This window comes from Neofelis nebulosa, chromosome 3, assembly GCF_028018385.1.
Source record: "Neofelis nebulosa isolate mNeoNeb1 chromosome 3, mNeoNeb1.pri, whole genome shotgun sequence".
Taxonomy (NCBI): Eukaryota; Metazoa; Chordata; class Mammalia; order Carnivora; family Felidae; genus Neofelis; species Neofelis nebulosa.
In genome coordinates, this window is record NC_080784.1 from 151926549 (window position 1) to 151948686 (window position 22138).

The 22138-nt window shown below is 36.9% G+C and overlaps 1 protein-coding gene across 4 annotated transcripts in view; it reads left to right on the forward strand.

Annotated features, from left to right (window-relative positions):
* CENPC (centromere protein C) overlaps nt 1-22138 on the forward strand; it is an 82465-nt gene that overhangs the window by 46546 nt on the left and 13781 nt on the right. For 3 of the 4 annotated variants that reach the window (XR_009259535.1, XM_058722403.1, XM_058722401.1), the window contains exons 11-14: nt 1351-1494; nt 3905-3987; nt 9237-9296; nt 14993-15097. Coding sequence is in view for 3 of the 4 variants with exons in the window: in XM_058722403.1 (XP_058578386.1) it covers nt 1351-1494; nt 3905-3987; nt 9237-9296; nt 14993-15097 (392 nt within the window). In the remaining variant the exon portion in view is untranslated. The remainder of the gene's footprint in view (nt 1-1350; nt 1495-3904; nt 3988-9236; nt 9297-14992; nt 15098-22138) is intronic. The other variant, XM_058722402.1, reaches the window with a different exon arrangement.

Consider the following 22138-nt stretch of genomic DNA (forward strand, 5'->3'; position numbering starts at 1 on the left):
TTTATTTATTTTATACTGCCTAATTGCTCTGGCTAATACAGGTGGCAATAGCAGATTTCCTTGTCTGGTTCCTAAATCTTAGGGGGCAAGCATCCAGTCTTTATGTTGCTAGCTGTAAGTTTTTCAGCTATCCTTTATCAAGTTGAGGCAGTTCCTTCTAGTCCTACTTTGTTAAAACGTGTTGGATTTTGTTAAATGCGCTTTTTTTTTGCATCTATTGAGATGATGCTGTAATTTTTATTATTATTGATATGATGTTTTTCGTTAATTGGTTTTCAGATGTTAGACCAAACTGCATCTGTGGTGTAAATCCCATTTGGTCATGATGTATGTATAATTACATTTATACGTCTCTAGATTTGCTCTGCCAGTATGTTGTTGAGTTGTTTGGTCTGCACTTTTCTTGTGATGTCTATCTAGCTTTGGTATCAAGATAATACTGACTTCATAAAGTGATTTAAGAAGTTCTCTTCTGTTTTTTGAAAGAGTTTGTGAAGAATTCATAGTCTTTGAATGACTGGTAGAATTCAGCAGTAAAACCATTTGGGCCTTTATTTCTGGGTAGTTTTTGATTACTGATTCATTTTCTTGTTATAGGTCTTTTCAGATTATTTCTTCTTGACTTAGTTTTGGTAATCGTATGTCTTTAGGAATTTATTCTATCTTGGTTATCTAATTTATTGACATATAATTGTTCATAGTATTCTCTTAATATTTTTTCTAACTCTATGATAGGACTTGTAGAGAGAGTAGAATCTTCAGAAGTAAACCATCAAATCTCAAAAGTTTGCATGCTCTTTAGTTATGTTTATGCAAATTATTTTCTCACATATGGTAAGAATAGGCTGGTAGACTGAGTGAAAAACAAAACATAGGACTTACAAGAGAAATGTGAGAGAAGAGAAATTATGCAGTCTGGGAATAGTATATCTTCTTTACATATAATTAGCTAGTAGCTGTTAAAGAATCCCTCTGAACACACTACTGTTCCTCAGTAGGCTGACTAGGGCTGTCAAAGAAAACAATTTAAGTTGTTTGTGGATTTTCAAAAAAACCATGGTAGATTAAATGTGTAATATATATCATATGCTGCCCATAGGTAATGTCTCTGGGTGTCCTCCTGTCATCACTTCCATCTTAGGCCTGGTCTGTACCATTTCCTTTATCAGAATTTTTCTTTGCAGGTCCTAGAAACAAATTTTCTTCCTAGGCTAGTTACAAGTCCTAGGACCTGAATAGGTTTATCTGATATTTGTTACAACCAATATTATATTATCTACTGATGGTATGTTTCTGGAAGGAATGTTTTATGGAGAAATGTAAACAATTTTTCACTTTACATATTCACAGAGGTACAAGAAGCCCAAAGGATCAAGATAGTATAACTGCACAAAATGTTCATCCAAAGTCTCAGGTCAAGGGATTTACATGCAAGACACTAGCAGAGTCTAACTTGGATTCTGGAGAGCCTAAGACTTCAGTTTTGGAAAGAAGGTATGCATGTTTTCTAAGGATAATTGGATTTACTTAGTATATTGGTTACTCTTTGCTGTGTAACAGATTACCCGAACTTTTATTAGTGGTTTGCAAAACATTTATTGTTTCCTAGTTCCTGTGGCCCAGAAGTCTGGGAGAAGTCTGGGAGCCTTAGCTGACTAGTTCTCTCTTAGGGATTCTTATGAGATGTAGCATTCAAAATATCTGTCAGGTTTGCAGTCCTTTGAAGGCTTGATTGTAAATGAAAGATCTTCTTACAAGGTAGTTTGCTCCCATGGTTGTTAACTATAGGCCTTCCTTGTCATGTGGCCCTCTCCATGGGGCTGTTCAATATGGCAGCTGGCTTCCAATCAAGCAAGTGATCCAAGAGAAAGTGTGACCATGATGAAGGTCATAGTGCCTTTTAATGACCTAGTCTCTGGAGTTGCACACTTTCACTTCCACTTTATTCTGTTTGTTAGAAACAAGTCATTAAATTCAGACCACATTCAAGGAAAAGGGGAAAACTCTCTCTCTTAAAAACAAGTATTTAAGAATTTGTGGGTATGTGTTTAAAACAAGCACACTCCATGAACAAACCAAATTAACCTACTCTTATAATATCTGAAATCATATACCCTTTTTTAAAATGAAGGAATGGTAAATTATAACAGATTCTCAAGACTTTTCAGGGATGGCTGAGATTTCTTTACTTTTTGATGGGTTATGACTACTATGCCTATCCTGTGTTCATAATAGAGGCAAGGAATCTCAGACAGGGATAAGCTGAATCATTTCTGAGCAGTTTTTAAATTTAAATATTTTAAATTCCACTTGTTTTTGGCTTTTTTTTATTAAATGAAAATAAGCTGTTTGATTTTTTTTTTAACAATTTAGCAGTATTTATTTACGAGAAAAGACATATTTGAAAATGACATAAAATTTAATCAGATCAGTATTAACAGAGGAAGTTCTGCATTGATTTTGTTAATGAACACTGTCTTTGAACCTAATGAAGAAAAAAAATTTCCCCCTAAACAATTCCATTCTCCTAGTCACTAAATATATTCTCCAAAAGTATATGTGATTTTCATTTTTATATTTTATTTTATTTTATTTATTTTTTAAATTTTTTTGTCTTTTTTTTATTAACTTGTTTTTTATTTTTTAAATTTACATCCAAATTAGTTAGCATATAGTGCAGCAATGATTCCAGGAGTAGATTTTTTAGTGCCCCTTACCCGTTTAGCCCATCCCCCCCTTCCACAATGCCTCCCGTAACCCTCATTTTGTTCTCCATATTTATGAGTCTCTTCTGTTTTGTCCCCCTCCCTGTTTTTATATTATTTTTGTTTCCCTTTCCTTATGTTCATCTGTTTTGTCTCTTAAAGTCCTCATATGAGTGAAGTCATATATTTGTCTTTCTCTGACTAATTTCGCTTAGCATGATACCCTCCAGTTCCATCCACATAGTTGCAAATGGCAAGATTTCATTCTTTTTGATTGCCGAGTAATACTCCGTTGTATATATATATACCACATCTTCTTTATCCATTCATCCATCGATGGACATTTGGGCTCTTTCAATACTTTGGCTATTGTTGATAGTGCTGCTATAAACATGGGGGTGCATGTGTCCCTTCGAAACAGCACACCTGTATCCCGTGGGTAAATGCCTAGTAGTTCAGTTGTTGGGTCGCAGGGTAGTTCTATTTTTAGTTTTTTGAGGAACCTCCATACTGTTTTCCAGAGTGGCTGCACCAGCTTGCATTCCATAAGCTGATTGATTTCTAATTTTACTTTTTAAAATTTGATTTTTATCACGAGGTGTTGAGTTGACTAAAAATTTATTAACTGATCCATGAGTTTATTTTTATTTATTTATTTATTTATTTATTTATTTATTTATTTATTTTAATGTGGCTGCTAGAAAATTTTATTTATTTAATATAATTTATTATCAAATTGGCTAACATACAGTGTATACAGTGTGCTCGTGGTTTTGGGGGTAGATTCCCATGATTCCATCGCTTACATACCACATCCAGTTCTCATCCCAACCAGTGCCCTCCTCAATGCCTGTCACCCATTTTCCCCTCTCCCTTTGGTCCCCCCCATCAACCCTCAGTTTGTTCTCTGTATTTAAGTCTCTTATGGTTTATCTCCCTTCCTCTCTGTTTGTAACTATTACATGAGTTAGTTTAAAAGGTTATAAAATTCAGTATTTATCCTGACAGTTACAGGATTAAATTATAGATTCTTTGTTTTATGCAGCATGTAAGTATATTCTTGGCGACCTATAAATCACTGTTGGTTTTATAAGAAAGGAACGTTTGGCAGTTTTAGGACAAAATGTCCATTAAGGCAGATAACTAGATATATGTATTATAAAGGCACAAATTTTACGGTTTACTTTTTTATGTTAAAGTGGACCTTTCAGGCTCAAGAATTATTTATCATCTGAAAAGAGTAATTCTGATGTGGATGATAAGGAAGTTCAGGAAAGTTCAGGTAAGTTATTATTTATTGTCTACTCTCTTGATATTTATGGCTTTATGCATACAGAGTACGGTGTGCTATATTTTATTTAAATTATCACCAATGGCAAATGTGTACTGAGTACTTACTTTTTAAGAGCCTTACTATATGTTTAGAGATTTGTAAGACCTTACACCTAGGTGATAAAGGGAGGGAGAGAAAGAGAAAGAATGACACAATGACAGTCCTTTCTTTGAGGTAGAACATAATGAGATAATTGATACTTAAAATATCTGTTCTAATATTTAAAAATGTTAAGCTGATAAGGGTATAAATGAAGCAAGATTAGCCATGTATTGATTACTGAAGCTGTATAGTGGGTGTATCAGTTTCATTATACCATTTTTTCTTTTTTTGAATGTGTTTGAAACTTTCCATAGTAAAGTTTTTAAAATGCCTGTTAATAATTTTGTAATTTTTTATGCTTCTAAAGAATGTATGCTTGAAATATAATCTGTTATACTATTTTTTCTTTCCTAATTCACTTAATTCTTTTTCTTTTTAATTTCCTTTTCAAATGCTAGAAAAGTGGAATTTTTTTTAAAAGATTGTATTTTTAAGTAATCTCTATACCCAATGTGGGACTTAAACCTACAACCTCTAGTTCAAGAGATGCTCTGCCACCTGAGACAGCCAGGCACCCTTTCTTTTTCCTTTTAAATAGTTTTTTTTCTCCCTGTGTTTAGATTTATTTTATTATTTTTCTCCTCTAAGTTGAATACTTTCTGTATTTATTTTTCTACTTTTTATTTTATAAAAAATAAAAAACAGTGAATTTTCCTAAGTTTAGTTTTGGCTTAATTTTATTTGTCATGTTCTTATTGTAGTGGCTTAATTTTAAATGTCATGTTCTTATTGTAGTACACCCCAAATTGCAGTGATTTTTCTTTGACCCAGGAGTTTTTTTTTTAAGAATATATTAGTCAAGAGGTTGGTCTTAAGAGCCAGGAGCCTACAGTTGAATTCAGCTCAGGTTGAGCTGAATTTTATATTACTTACTATGCTATCTTGAGTAAAAAAATTTCAGTGTTAATAACTCAGCCTTCTTATCTGTAAAATGGTGATATCATTTCCAATCCCATAGCTTTCTTGTTTAGTTTAATATCTGGTCTATATTAAATACATAATGTTGGCTGTTATTCTAAAATGTTTTGTTCTTTGTTAATAATTTCTAGTTTCATTTCATTGTTCTAGGGAACTTTGGCTTTTATTATTTATTCTTTGAATTTATTAAGGTTTTCTTTGCATTCTGTATAGTATGCTTAGAACACATAAAATTCATGAAAGAATTTTATAGTTCTCTCATGGGTACCTGAGAAAGAAGAGAATATTACTTTTTTGTGTACATGTATGGATTTACAAATATATATCTTTTTATTTTGTTAATAATGTAAGTATGTGTAAATTTTTGAATATATTTTGACTACAGAAATCTTAAATATTTACAGAATATTATGGGACACTTACTATGTATTCTTTTAGGGGCTAGGGATGTGGTAGAGAACCAAACTGACAAAAACTACTGTCCACCTGGAGCTTACTTTCTGGGGTACCAGGAAAGAAGCAATAAAAAGCAAAACTTAATGATTTGTTGGATGTTGAGAGTAGAAAAATAAAACAGATTTTTGGGTGGGATATGGTGGTTACATTTTTAGGTAGATGAGCAGAAAAGGCCTCACTGAGGAAATGATCATTTGAGCAAAATATGAAAAAGATGAGAAAGCAGAGAATGCAGCTGTATGAGGAAATAATGCCCCAGGTAGAGGGAAGATGTTCTGATGCGGTAATGAGTCTGGTGGTGAATACCAAGGAGATTGGGTAAATCAGAGTAAGAGAGGGAGAGTAGTAGGAGATGATGTCACAGAGACAACGAGAATGAAAGATCACATAGGATGTTAAAGGCTATTTTAAGGATTTTTGGCTACTCCTAAGAGAGATGGAAGCATTGGGAGGTTTTGAGCAGAGGAGAGACATGACGGACCTATAAACAGAATTACTGTGTCTGCTGTGTTAGGGAGGGACTCGTGAGTTTGAGGGGCTCATGTAAGGTTGGAAGCAGGGAGACTGGTTGGTGAGACATTCATAATCTCAATGATAGGTTGCTTAGACTAGGGTGGTGATGGCAGTGAAAGGTGGAGAGCAGTAGTAGGATTTTGAATATTTTTGTAGATAGAATCAACAGGATTTCCTGATGGATGGGGCTATGGGAAGAGAGAGATGTCAGGGACATCTTTAAGGCTTTTGGCCTGAGCACCTGAAAGAATGGTGTTGTCACTACTTGATTTGGAGACTACTAGGGAAGGAGCAGATTTGGGGGAAAAGAACAGGATCTTAGAATTGAACATGTTACGTTAGATGTTATTTTGATCCTTTATAGACTTTCTTGTGATTTCTGAAATCTGCTGAGGGCTGCTAGAGTTGAAGTAAAGTATTTCCACTGTAGTTGTATGCTTTTTTTCCTCCATCTGTTTCCTGCAGTGTTTGCTCTATACATTTCACTGCTGTTGCTGAGCATATAAGCCTTTATATGGAATGTACCTGCTTTGGTCAGATTTATCATCTTGATCCTGTTACAATGCTTTTACCTTGTAGTCTGTTTTGTCTAATATTAATATTGTGACCCTTGCTTTCTTTTGGTTTGTTCTTACATTTTTGTTCATACTTTTACTTAACCTTTACTACAGAACTAAAATAAAGTGGTTTAGAAACAGTACATGATTGAATTTTTAACTTTCTCTGTCAGTATTTTTTCTTTTAATAAATGCTTAACACATTTGTACCTGCTGTGAGAACAGATAGACTTCTTCTTTATAAAGTTGGTAGGCATGCTCATATATGCTAAGAAGAACTCAGGAATTTATTTTTTTTACAACCAGTTGAAGAGTAAAAATAACCTTGAATCATAATCTATTTTCCTTTAAACTAGCTGGCTATTGGTCTTTGTCTTCACGATAGCTAATGTGTGAGTAGAAATTTAAAGGCAGACATTTCTTGTTTTCTTTGTAGGAAACCTTGTTTTCCTCAAACTCCATGCTTATTAGGTTTCTTTCTTTTTTTAAACTTTTACTTTTTTGTATTTTTAATTAATTAATTAATTTTTAAAATTTACCTCCAAGTTAGCATATACTGCAACAATGATTTCAGGAGTAGATGCCCTTAATGCCCCTTACCCATATAGCCCATCCCCCTTCCCACAATGCCTCCAGTAACCCTGTTTGTTCTCCATATTTAAGAATCTCTTATGTTTTGTAGCCCTCCCTGTTTTTATATTATTTTTGCTTCCCTTTCCTTATGTTCATCTGTTTTGTATCATAAAGTCCTCATATGAGTGAAGTCATATGATATTTGTCTTTCTCTGACTAATTTCGCTTACAGTAATATCATCCAGTTCCATCCACATAGTTGCAAATGGCAAGATTTCATTCTTTTTGATTGCCGAGTAATACTCCGTTGTATATATATATACCACATCTTCTTTATCCATTCATCCATCGATGGACATTTGGGCTCTTTCAATACTTCGGGTATTGTTGATAGTGCTGCTATAAACATGGGGGTGCATGTGTCCCTTCGAAACAGCACACCTGTATCCCATGGATAAATACCTAGTAGTGCAATTGCTGAGTTGTAGGGTAGTTCTATTTTTAGTTTTTTGAGGAACCTCCATACTGTTTTCCAGAGTGGCTGCACCAGCTTGCATTGCCACCAACAATGCAAAAGAGATCCTCTTTCTCCTCATCCTTGCCAACATCTGTTGTTGCCTGAGTTGTTAATGTTAGCCATTCTGACTGGTGTGAGGTGGTATCTCATTGTGGTTTTGATTTGTATTTCCCTGACGTTGAGTGATGTTGAGCGTTTTTTCGTGTGTCGGTTGTCCATCTGGATGTGTTCCTTGGAGAAGTGTCTATTCATGTCTTTTCAGGCACTGCTACTTTGATTTCCATAGCTCTCTATAGATATGCCTGTCCTGGACAGGGAAATTAGATTTTATGCTCACTAAAGTTTCTTCTAAGCCAGCAATTTTATGAAGTATCTCATTCAGTCATTTTTAACCATCTTTTGCTATCATGGACTTATTTGAAAATATAATGAAAGCTTAGGCTTACTTTTCAGGAAATATATATGACATGTAAAATTGTATCAAAAATTTTAGATCATTAATGGACATTAAGTGTTCTAGTTACATGTTGCTGCATAATAAACACCTAAAACTTAGTGGCTTAAAATAGTAATTGATTTATCTCTCATGGTTCTGTGGGTTTATTTGGCTTAGTTAGGCAGTTCTCTCTTGGGCCATGTCATGCATTCATAGTTAAATGCAAACACTGTGGCTGGAGTCATTCATTTGAAAGCTAAACTGAGTTGGAAGTCCAGGGTGAGTTTTTCACTTCTATATATAGCACTTAGCTGGGGTGGCTGGAACAGGGTGGGTGGGGGCTGACCAAGTATATCTTTTTTCCTCCACATGGCCTTTCCATGTGGTTAGCTTGGGTTTCCTCACAGCATGGCAGTCTTGGAGTGGTCAGATGTCATATATGGTGTCCGCCTTTTTCCATAATGAAGTTCCAAGAGACCCAGGTGAAACCTGCTATCTTCTTAGGACTTAGCCTTTGAAGTCCCAGAATGTCATTCTTACGTGTTCTGTTAGTCAAGCAAGTCACAGGTTAGCAGAGATTCAAAGAAAAGGGCATTGGACTCTGCCTCTTGATAAAGAACAGCATTTATGTATAGGAAGACAAAGAATTGATGGCAACTATATTTGGATGCTATTTATAACACTAAAGTTGAAAACTCTGACCTAATTGGAGCACTGATAATTTAGTACACTTGGACTATTTTAGAAATTCGGAGATCATGCGTTACATTATTAGCATATTAATTGTTCATTATTACACCCTGCATTTTTATCTATCAAGTAGCTTATTTCACCTGAAGTCCAGAAGCCATAGAAAGCCTGCTTTTCTGTTATTTTTAACTATTAGGCTCCTTAGACATATACATTATAGCAAAATCTAGAGAAATGTTTCATTAGTCTTTATTCCTTGGCAGTAGAAAGTAAAAGAAGTAATAAAATGTATTGTCAGGTTAAAATTTCTTTAATATTGATTTAATCGATTGATTTAATTAATATTTATTTAATATTGAAATTGACCAACTAATACACTTTAATTCAACATGGAATTAATAGTCTTATTCATGATATTATCATTTGCATTTTGCAGGTGACTCAGGAGTAAAAATATCTAGAGTACTATCAGTGAATAAAATACATCACAAGTTAGGTAAGATTATTTCTTTTAATATCTTCATATTATAAAATCTCTGTTACTCAGTAGGACTTAATTTTTCTGAAGCAGGGGGATGTATTTGGATTAATTGACAGATAAATTAAAACCAAGTGTTTAGTTTTCATGAATTTTACAATAACTCATCTCCGGCCAATGATTTTCTTTATTGTTCACTTAATAAATCCTTTATCCCTCTCACTCTTTTTCACATAGTAATAGTAGGAAGCATGATTTCACCTAGGCTAAAAGCTAGGGCAGAGAATCTGTAAAATAGAACTGCTAGGTAGATGACATCCCTGACAACTCCCGTTTTTATCCAGTTGACTTGTAAACAAAACAGTAACTGGAATAAATAAGTAGGCAAAGATGGGAGCTGAGGAACCCATGGAGAGGCCATGGAGGATTAAAACTCTGTGCTTCCCAAAGAGATATTTGCCAGTCAAGATTCATGGGACCTCTCACCTTTGTAGGATTGGAGTGCCCTTGTATGTTTCTCTCTGTGCTTGAGGTTGGGAGTGCCCCTGCACTTGTACCTGAAGAGAACCACTCACTGGAAGAGAAACTTCCTTGGATTGCTTCAACGACAAACTCACATCTTGTCAGTATTTTGGGCCCAATGAAGAGAGACTCTTAGTGCTTAATGCTTGTCTTGAAGTGGATTGCTAACTAGTCAAGAGTAGGCAAAGAGAAATAAAAATGTTCCTCAGCAGGGGCTTTATCAACCAAAGAGAGGAAAATCAAGCATTATGCCTAAAAACAGTAGTCAGCTACTGGTGAGGTAGAAGTTTTGCAGTAGATAGATAACAATTTTAACAATAAAAGAAAGATTCATTTATAGCATAGAAAACTTTATGGTATTGAAAAACCCTATTTTTTCAATTTAAAAAGTTGGTAGATGAAGTGAAAATAAAGATGGTCACTGTTACTGAGAGCTGAATTAGTAGCTGGTGTTGACATGGAAGAAATTCCTCAGAGACGAAATATAGAAAGATGGAAATCATGAGGGGAAAAAAGGTATGCAATGGAAATAACATGGAGACAATTGAGAAAACTTGCAAAGAATAGGATTTACAGAAAAGAGAAACAGATGGAGGAGAGAGAATTACAAGTAATATGTTAAAGAAAACCCCTGGATTAAAGATTGGCTCCTATCTGTAATTTGAATGAGTTTGCCAACTTTTAGTCAAAATCCTTCAAAAAGATATACTTCTAGTCATCAGTGAATAAAATTCCTAAATTTCAAGAATATAGGGAAGCTTTTAGAATGAAAAGGTTACAGATAAAGGAGAAAAAATGACTAGCACTGCTTATCTGTGTAACATTGGAAGAATAAAATAACATCTGTAGCCTAGAGATGTATTATAATCCAATAATCTTATATCTGGCTAACATATTTTTCTTACTGATAAGTGAATTTACTTTGCAGATAATGCGAAGATTGAGTTTACTCTAAATCCTCCAGGCAGAATATTCATGTGAGGTATTCTAAACAAGTAGATAAATCAGAATGGAGTCCAAAGAGAGGAAACAGTGATGAGGAATAGTTCTTGTAATATATGTGGTTAAATTTAAATAATGTGTATTCGTTTTCTGTTGGTATGTACTAAATTACCATAAATTTAGTGGCTTAGACAACACACATTTATTTATTATCCATATTTTCTGTGGGTCAGAAGCCCAGGCACAGATTAGCTGGGTCCTCTGTTCAAGAGCCTCACAGGCTGCAATCCGAAGTATCATCCTGGGCTGTGGTGTCATCTGAGGTCCTCTTCAAAGCTAGTGTGGTTGTTAGAATTCAGTTCCCTGAAATTGTGGGATGGAGGTACCTGTTTTCTTGCTAGCTGTCAGCCATGGGCCATTACTTTCAGCTTCTAAAGGGTACTTGCAGTTCCTTGCCACATGACCCTTTCCAGAGGCCCCTTCACAGTGTGGCACCTTGGTTCTTCAGAGCCAGCAAGGAGGAATTTCTCTCTGCTTCTGCTAGATGGTGTCTTAAATGTATAATATCCTATATATTGTCATATATATATGTGTGTGTGTGTATACATACATATATATATATATATATATATATATATATATATGTATGTATAAAATCATGATTTAATCACAGGATTATATATTGTTACTATTACTATCACCATACTCTCCAAATGAGAAGAAAGTCACAGTTCACACATACATCTTAGGGGAGAGGATTATTATACAAGGATGTGAATCATTGCTGATTACCTTGGGGTGTGACTAGTAACTAATGCTAATGTGAATGGGGATTTATAAGTGCTAAATAATGATTTTTGTAACAGTACCTTGAAATCCAGACTATATTAATAAAACTTAGTATGGTAGGGAAGAGAGTAGTGGCAGAAGAGTGGTATTAAAAGTAGTCTAGGGGCGCCTGGGTGGCTCAGTCAGTTGAGCGTCCGGCTTCGGCTCAGATCATGATCTCGTGGTTTGTAAGTTTGAGCCCCGCATCGGGCTCTGTGCTGATGGCTTGGAGCCTGCTTCGGATTCTGTGTCTCCATCTCTCTGGCCCTCCCCCACTCACGCTCTGTCTCAAAAATAAATAAACATAAAAAAAAATTAAAAAAAATAAAAGTAGTCTAAAAGTTTTATTTTACTGAATGAGAAAAAGGAGAGGAGAGTGTATCTTGGTAAGGGTTATATAATGTTTTAAGTACAATCACGGAGAAACAAGAGTTTGACTTTTGAGTGTCAGGAATGGGAAGGTGACCAATATTAGAACGAAAAATCACAGTAGAACTTTGAAATGACCAAGGGAAGAGAGGAAAAAGAAATGGGCATTTGTTGGAACCAATAAAAATGAGAAAGAAGAAGCACTGATATAACTAGTAAGTATAAAGTAAGATGGAAGGAATAAAAGGAAACATGTTAGTTGTTATACTAAATAAGTGTAAATGGATTGAATTCCTCTCATGTAGGGACTCTCAGATTTGGTTGAATAGTACAAATTGACTTATGTGTTTATAAGAAACACTTAAAACAGGTTTTAAAATAAAAGATTGTCAAAAAATTAAGTGGGCTAGTGTAAATATAAAGAAAATAGTGTAATTTTAGTATTAGGCAAAGTGGAATTTAAGGTTAAAATACAAGTGCTGAACAGAATAAAGAAGGGCATTAGTGATAAAATAAAGAATTAATGAAATAGAAAGAAAAATCACAAACTCTTATGTACCAAACAACCTACCAACTAAAATGTATAACAGTACAGTTAGACTGGGAAATTTTAATAAACTACTTTCAGAATTGGAAATTTCTAACAAACAGTAAGTAAGAGCATAGGAATTTAATTATATAGCCAATAAAGTGAGTTTAGTATATAGAACTTTGCATTGTTCAGATAAAATGAGTGGATTTATGTATACAAACATGCACACATAACTACCTCGATTTACAAATTTCCTACTGTGGAGCATTTAGATGGTGTTCAAACTGGTTTTTGTTTTCTAACTATGAATAGTACTACCATGAACATTCTTGACTATATAGCTTTGCCCATTAAAAAAAAAAAAAGTAATAGAAGGTTGCCTGGTTGGCTGAGTTGGAAGAGCATGTGACTCTTGATCTTGAGGTCATGAGTTTGAGCCCCGTGTTGGGTGTAATGAATGAATGAATGAATGAAAAAAACAGTAATAGTTACTGTTTAATGAATTGCTATATATCAGGCATTTTACAGCATTATATTAATTTATATCTCATAAAACTCCATGAGGTGGGTTCTATTATTTATCCTTATTAGACAGATGGAAAAAACTACAGAGGTTGAATGACTTTAGCTTCTGTGATATTTCACAACTGGTTCATGGTATAGTTAGTATGTAAGTTTGACTCCAAAACTTAGCTCTTGAGAATTCGGAAGAAATACTTCTAACAGAAAGCCAGATAGATGGTTATGATAAACTGTAACAACCAAAGTATTTTAAAAGTTGTAATGATTATTTATAAGAGTTTCAGTTTATTGATACTGCTTTTTTTTTCTACCGCTTTTAAAAAATATTTATTTATTTAGTTTTGGTTAATGTATAGTGATACATATATATATATATACGTATACATATATATATATATATACATATATATATATATATATATATATTTAAGTTTATTTATTTTTGAGAGAGAGAGTGCACAAGCGGGAGAGGGACAGAGAGAGAGAGGGAGACACAGAATCAGAAGCAGGCTCCAGGCTCTGAGCTGTCAGCACAGAACCTGATGCGGGGCTTGAACCCACGAATCACGAGATCTTGACTTGAGCTGACGTCAGACATTTAACCAACTGAGCCACCCAGGTGCCCCAGGTGGATTGTTCCTTTTAATTTCCTTTAGATTTTTTTTTTTTTTTTTTTTTTTTTGGTGTGGTTTATCTTGCTCTTTCGTTTGCAACATATTTTTCTGTCTCCTTATTTTGTCTAATGTTCTATTTGTTTCTCTGAATTAGAACAGCTTCCTCTCTTGGTCTTGAAGAAGTGGACTTGTGTAGGAATATCACCTGTATAGACTGTGTGTGCTTGGCATCTTTGCCTGGCCAGCTGGAGCCAGAGTGAGCATGGGCTGGGGGTTCTGGGGCATTTCATGTCGAGGCTGCCCTGGTGGGATGGCTGGACCTGGACTGTGCTTGGGCTGGGGTCACCTTGGCATGATGGCTGGAGCTGGAGCAAGGGTAGGATGGAGGGGGTCCCTGGGTGCTTCATGCCAGCACTGTCTTGGTTGGATGGCTGGAGCTAGGGTGCAGGGATGGGGTGCTACCCTGTGAGAATAGCTGGAGCTAGGGTCCTGGGGCTGTCTAGCAACCCTAGCAGACTAGCTAGAGCACCCAAATTCTGATCCCATCTGTGTTATCAAGGTGGAAGAACATAAGCAATGGTCCTTGCCAGCACCTCTGATCTGGAGAGAGTTCTGGCAGCTCCACCACTTTTTGGCAGATGTTGTAGGGTTAGTAAATGAATTTCCTTCAGTTTGGGTCCAGTTACCCTTTAAACCACTGTTTTATTTGTTTTATATTGTTTTGTATTGTTTTGTTTTCTTTTGTTTTTGTGCCTCAGGGCAGGTGAATCTGCATTTCTCAGTGACATCCATTCCTTTTGCAGGTCACGGTATCAGGGTAGGGTTTCTGATGTTACTGTGTGTTGTCTCTCCTTTCTCTCTGTGTCCCTCTGTCCTTTGTTGAGCAGAACCTGTTCAGTCAGCTCACAGTTCTTCAGGAGGAATCGCTCTATATCTAGGTGTGGGTTCAGTGTGTCCATGAGAATGGGAATTGAGGGTCTTCCCTATGCCACCATTTTGGGCCACCTCTAGCTTTGGCTCTTATTGTGAATATTTTTGCAAACTCCTTTCCTATAAATTAAATTCTGAATCAAAGATTATTATAATAGTTATTGCTAATTTATCCTCAATCTGTTTACATTTCCACCTACAGTGTATTTATTTCTGTGCTTCTTTAACATCATTCACTCTGAGTGTTAAGTTTTTTAATCTTTGCCAATTTTTTAGTTTATTGTTACATTGGCATTTCTTTAATTACTAACACAAATATATTGTAAAATTTTGTTTTTCTATTGGTTTGTCTAGAAACATTAGTGTTCCATAGGGTAATATCAATTTTTCCACTACAAAGTACCATACAACTAAACATTTATATGTATACATTTTTGTTTAATATTTTTTTACAGTATTGCCTTCCAACACACCAGATGTTCGCAGGACCAAGAGAACACGATTGAAACCTTTGGAATATTGGCGAGGAGAGCGAATAGATTATCATGGAAGGCCATCAGGTAAATTCCAATTTACACTTTAATATCTGACAATAAAAAATAATGAGGATAGCCACAGTTTATTTATATATATTACGTTTCAAGCACTACCTTAATATTTACTCAGATTATCTCATTTTATCATCATCCTTCAAAAATGAGTCAAGAATAGATTCAAGTACAAATTTGTCTGATTACTATAGAGATGCTTTTCTTTTTCTCTCTTTGGTAGCAGTTTGAGGTAAGTGTGTGGCTTTATAGAGTTTTATTATTCCATACTATTAAACAAGGTTTTTAAATGCATAAAATGAGTCACTAGATCAGAATATGAGAAAATTATGACTGGCAGATATTAAGTATTTCCCTTTGCTGTTCTCATCCCACTTTCTCATCATATTTCTCTACATAATGTAGAGAGTGGGCAAGGAAGTACAATGAGTGTTCTCTAAAAGTTATTTCCTTTCTGTGATGGGTAAATGTAAGTCAATGAGCTAAGCTGGCATGTGGATTATTATAAATATTTCATTGCTGGCCTTTGTGTTCTTTGTTTTTTATTTATTTGTTTATTTTAAATATAGTTTATTGTCAAATTGGCTAACAGCTAACATACAGTATGTACAGTGTGCTCTTGCTTTTTGGGGTAGATTTCTTTTTTGTGGTTCATCACTTGCATACAACATCCAGTGCTAATCCCAACAAGTGCCCTCCTCGATGTCCATCATCCGTTTTACCCTCTCCCCCACTCTCTCATCAACCCTCAGATTGTTCTCTGTATTTAAGAGTCTCTTAAAGTTTGTCTCCTCAGTCTCTGTTTGTAACTGTTTTTTCCCCTTCCCTTCCCCCATGGTCTCCTGTTAAGTTTCTCAAGTTCCACCTATGAGTGGAAAACATATATCTTTCTCTGACTGATTTACTTCACTTAGCATAACACCTTCCAGTTCCATCCATGTTGCTGCAAATGGCATAATTTCATTCTTTCTCATTGCTAAGTAGTATTCTATTGTATATATAAACCACATCTTCTTTATCCATTCATCAGTTGATGGACATTTAGGCTGTTTCCATAATTTGCCTTTGTTGAAAGTGTTGCTATAAACAGTGGGTTACAAGTGCCCCTATGCATCAGCATTCCTGTCCTTTGGGTAAATTCCTAGTAGTGCTATTGCTGGGTCGTAGGTAGTTCTGTTTTTAATTTTTTGAGGAACCTCCACACTGTTTTCCAGAGGGACTGTACCAGTTTGCATTCCCACCAACAGTGCAAGAGGGTTCCCATTTCTCCATATCCTGCTAGCATCTGTTGTTTCCTGAGTTGTTCATTTTAGCCACTCTGACCGGTGTGAGGTGGTATCTCTATGGTTTTAATTTGTATTTCCCTGATGATGAATGACGTTGAGCATCTTTTCATGTGTCTGTTAGCCATCTGGATGTCTTCTTTGGAAAAGTGTGTATTCATGTATTCTGCCTATTTCTTCACTGGATTATTTGCTTTTCAGGTGTTGAGTTTGTAAGTTCTTTGTAGATTTTGGATACTGACTCTTTCTCCAATATGTCATTTGCAAATATCTTTTCCCATTTCATCAGTTGCCTTTTAGTTTTGTTGATTATTTCCTTTGCAGTGCAGAAACTTTTTATCTTGATGTGGTCCCAGTAGTTCATTTTGCTTTTAATTCCCTTACCTTTGGAGATGTGTTGAGCAAGAAACTGCTGTGGCTGAGGTCAAAAGAGGTTGTTGCTTGCTTTCTTCTCTAGGGTTTTGGTGGTTTCCTGTCTCACATTTAGGTCTTTCATCCATTTTGAGTTTATTTTTGTGTATGGTGTAAGAAAGTGGTCTAGTTTCATTCTTCTGCATGTTGCTGTCCAGTTCTCCCAACACCATTTGCTAAAGAGATGTCTTTTTTCCATTGGATACTCTTTCCTGCTTTGTCAAAGATTAGTTGGCCATACATTTGTGGTCTAATTCTGGGTTTTTATTCTATTCCATTGGTCTGTGTGTGTGTTTTTGTGCCAATACCATGCTGTCTTGATGATTACAGCTTTGTAGTAGAGACTAAAGTCTGGAATTGTGATGCTTTGGTTTTCTTTTTCAATATTATTTTGGCTCTTCGGGATCTTTTGTAGTTCCAGACAAATTTTAGGATTGTTTGTTCTAGCTTTGAGAAGAATGCCGGTACAATTTTGATTGGGATTGCATTGAATGTGTAGATAGCTTTGGGTAGATAGACAATTTTTTTTAATTTTTTTTTTTTAACGTTTTATTTATTTTTGAGACAGAGAGAGACAGAGCCTGAGCAGGGGAGGGTCAGAGAGAGAGGGAGACACAGAATCCGAAACAGGCTCCAGGCTCTGAGCTGTCAGCCCAGAGCCCGATGCGGGGCTCGAACTCAGGGACCGCGAGATCATGACCTGAGCCGAAGTCGGATGCCCAACCTACTGAGCCACCCAGGCGCCCCTAGGATAGACATTTTAACAATATTTGTTCTTCTAATCAATCCATGAGCATGGAATGTTTTTCCATTTCTTTGTGTTCTCTTCAATTCCCTTTATAAATTTTCTATAGTTTTCAACGTTTTTTATTTTTATTTTTGGGACAGAGAGACAGAGCATGAACGGGGGAGGGGCAGAGAGAGGGAGACACAGAATCGGAAACAGGCTCCAGGCTCCAAGCCATCAGCCCAGAGCCTGACGCGGGGCTCGAACTCACGGACCGGACCGCGAGATCGTGACCTGGCTGAAGTCGGACGCCTAACCGACTGCGCCACCCAGGCGCCCCTATAGTTTTCAACATACAGATCTTTTACATCTTTGGTTAGGTTTATTCCTAGGTATTTTATGGTTCTTGGTACAATTATAAATGGGATCATTTCTTGATTTCTCTTTCTGATATTTTATTATTGGTGTATAGAAATGCAACTGATTCTGTACATTGATGTTATATCCTGCGACTTTGCTGAATTTATGTTATCAGTTCTAGTAGCCTTTTGGTGAAGTCTTGTGGTTTTCCATGCAGAGTATCATGTTGTCTGCAAAAAAGTGAAAGTTTGACTTCTTTGCCAGTTTTGATGCCTTTTATTTCATTTTGTTGTCTGATTGCTGATGCTAAGACTTCCAACATGATGTTAAGCAAGAGTGGTGGGAGTGGACATCCCTGTCATGTTCCTGATTTCAGGGGGAAAGCTCTCAGTTTTTTTCCATCGAGGATGATGTTAGCTGTGGTGGGCTTTTCCTATATGACGTTTATGATGCTTAGGTATGTTCCTTCTATCCCAACGTTCTTGAGGGTTTTTATTAAAAAAGATGCTGAATTTTGTCAGATGCTTTTTCTGCGTCGATTGACAGGATCATATGGCTCTTATCCTTTATTTTATTAATGTGATGTATCACATTGATTGATATGCGAATATTGAACCAGCCCTGCAGTCCAGGAATGAATCCCACTTGATCATGGTGAATGATTCTTTTTATGTGCTGTTGAATTTGATTTACTAATATCTTGTTGAGAATTTTTGCATTCATGTTCATCAGGGATATTGGCCTGTAACTCTCCTTTTTTGTGGGGTCTCTGTCTGGTTTGGGAATCAAGGTAATGCTGGCTTCATAGAATGAGTTCAGAAGCTTTCCTTCCTTTTCTATTTTTTGGAACAGCTTGAGAAGGATAGGTATTAACTGTGCTCTAAAAGTCTCATAGATCCCCAGGGAAGTCTTCTGCTCCTGGACTCTTATTTGTTGGGAGATGTTTGATAACTGATGCAATTTCTTTGCTGATTATGGGTCTGTTCAAGTTTTGTATTTCTTCCTGTTTGAGTTTTAGAAGTGTGTGTGTGCTTAGGAATTTGTCCATTTCTTCCAGGTTGTCCAGTTTGTTGGCATATAATTTTTCATTGTATTTCCTGATAATTGCTTGTATTTCTGTGAGATTGGTTGTGGTAAGTCGATTTTCATTTGTGATTTTATCTATTTGGATCCTCTCTCGTTTCTTTTTGAGAAGTCTGGCTAGGGATTTATCAATTTTGTTTATTTTTTCAAAAAACCAACTCTTGGTTTCATTGATCTGCTCTACAGTTTTTTTTAGATTCTATTTTGTTTATTTCTGCTCTGATCTTTATTATTTCTCTTCTTCTGCTGGGTTTGAGGTGTCTTTGCTACTCTGCTTCTGTTTCCTTTTGGTGTGCTAATAGATTTTGTATTTGGGATTTTTCTTGTTTCTTGAGATTGGCCTGGATTGCAATGTATTTTCCTCTCAGGACTGCCTTCACTGCATCCTAAAGCGTTTGGATTGTTGTATTTTCATTTTTGTTTGTTTCCATATATTTTTTAATTTCTTCTCTAATTGCCTGGTTGACCCATTCATTCTTTAGTAGAGTGGTCTTTAACCTCCATGCTTTTGGAGGTTTTCCAGACTTTTTCCTGTGGTTGATTTCAAGTTTCATAGCATTGTGGTCTGAAAGTGTGCATGGTATGATCTCAATTCTTTTATACTTATGAAAGGCTGTTTTGTGACCCAGTATGTGATCTATCTTGGAGAATGTTCCATGTACACTCAAGAAGAAAGTATATTCTGTTGCTTTGGGATGCAGAGTTCTAAATATATCTGTCAAGTCCATCTGATCCAATGTATCATTCAGGACCCTTGTTTCTTTATTGACCGTGTGTCTAGATGATTTATCCAATGTTGTAAGTGGAGTATTAAAGTCCCCTGCAATTACCACATTCTTATCAATAAGGTTGCTTATGTTTGTGAGTAATTGTTTTATATATTTGGAGGCTCCCATATTCAGCGCATAGACATTTATAATTGTTAGCTCTTCCTGCTGGATAGACCCTGTGATTATTATTTTTTTTTTTTAATTTTTTTTTTTTCAACGTTTTTTATTTATTTTTGGGACAGAGAGAGACAGAGCATGAACAGGGGAGGGGCAGAGAGAGAGGGAGACATAGAATCGGAAACAGGCTCCAGGCTCCGAGCCATCAGCCCAGAGCCTGACGCGGGGCTCGAACTCACGGACCGCGAGATCGTGACCTGGCTGAAGTCGGACGCTTAACCGACTGCGCCACCCAGGCGCCCCGACCCTGTGATTATTATATAATGCCCTTCTTCATCTCTTGTTACAGCCTTTAAAGTCTAGTTTGTCTGATATAAGTATGGCTACTCCAGCTTTCTTTTGACTTCCAGTAGCATGATAGTTCTCCATCCCCTCACTTTCAATCTGAAGGTGTCCTCAGGTCTAAAATGAGTCTCTTGTAGACAGCAAATAGATGGGTCTTATGTTTTTATCCATTCTGATACCCTGTGTCTTTTGGTTGGAGCATTGAATCCCTTTACATTCAGTGTTGTTATTGAAAGATATGGGTTTAGAGTCATTGTGATGTCTGTAGGTTTCATGCTTCTAGTGATGTCTCTGGTGCTTTGTGGTCCTTGCAACATTTCACTCACAGAATCCCCCTTAGGATCTCTTGTAGGCCTGGTTTAGTGGTGATGAATTCCTTTAGTTTTTGTTTGTTTGGGAAGACCTTTATCTCTCCTATTATTCTGACAGACTTGCTGGATAAAGAATTCTCAGCTGCAATATTTTTTTCTGTTCATCACATTGAAGATTTCCTGCCATTCCTTTCTGGCCTGCCAAGTTTCAGTAGATAGGTCTGCCACTAGTCTTATGGGTCTCCCTTTGTAAGTTACATCCCGTTTATCCCTAGCTGCTTTCAGAATTTTCTCTTTATCCCTGTATTTTGCCAGTTTCACTATGGTATGTCATGCAGAAGATTGATTCAAGTCACGGCTGAAGGGAGTTCTCTGTGCCTCTTGGATTTCAATGCCTTTTTCCTTCCCCTGATCAGGGAAGTTCTCAGCTATGATTTGTTCAAGTACACCTTCAGCCCCTTTCTCTCTCTTCTTCTCCTGGAATTCCTATGATATGGATGTTGTTCCATTTGACTGCATCACTTAGTTCTCTAATTCTCCCCTCACATTCCTGAATTTTTTTATCTCTGTTTTTCTCAGCTTCCTCTTTTTCCATCATTTAATCTACTACTTCACCTATTCTCTCCTCTGCCTCTTCAATCCGAGCTGTGGTCGCCTCCATTTTATTTTGCACCTCATTTATAGCATTTTTTAGCTCCTCATGACTATTTCTTAGTCCCTTGATCTCTGTAGCAATAGATTCTCTGCTGTCCTCTATGCTTTTTTCAAGCCCAGCAATTAATTTTATGACTATTATTCTAAATTCTTGTTCCGTTGTATTGCTTAAATGGTTTCTGATCATTTTGTTAGCTGTTGCTACTTCCTGGAGTTTCTTTTGAGGAAAATTCTTCTGTTTCGTCATTTTGGGTAGTCCCTTGGGTGGCTCTAAACTGCAGAGCACTTCCCCTGTACTGTCCAGGTAACCTGTGTTGGTGGGCAGGGCCGCAGTCAGACCTGATGTCTGCCCCAGCGCACTGCTGGGGCCACAATCAGACTGGTGTGTACCTTATTTTCTCCTCTCCCAGGGGTAGGACTCACTGTGGAGTGGTGTGGCCCCTGTCTGGGCTACTTGCACATGCCAGGCTTGTGGTGCTGCTTCGACGGGATCTGGTCTATTAGCCGGGGTGGATCCACAAGATGCACAGTGGTGGGAGGGGCAGGCTTAGCTCCCTTTGCCATCGGTGGTCCCCTGTGGGAGGGGCCTGTAGCACCAGGAGGGAGGCAGACCCGTGGGAAGGATGGATCCACAGAACCACAGCATTGGGTGTTTGTGCGGTGCAAGCAAGTTCGGTGAGGGGAACTGGTTCCCTTTGGGATTTCGGCTGGGGGATGGGAGAGGGAGATGGTGCTTGCCAGCGCCTTTGTTCCCTGCCAAACTGAGCTCTGTCTTCCAGGGCTCAACATGTCTCCCTCCCGGTGTCCTGTCATCGTCCTGCTCTCCAAGCAGAGCTGTTGGCTTATAACATTCCAGATGTTAAGTCCCACTGGCTCTCAGAACTCACACAGTCCGGCCCCTCCACGTTTGCAAGCCAGACTTCGGGGGCTCTGCCTTGGCAGGCAGGCTGCCCCTCCACCGCCCAGCTCCTTCCCACCAGTCCGTGTAGCGC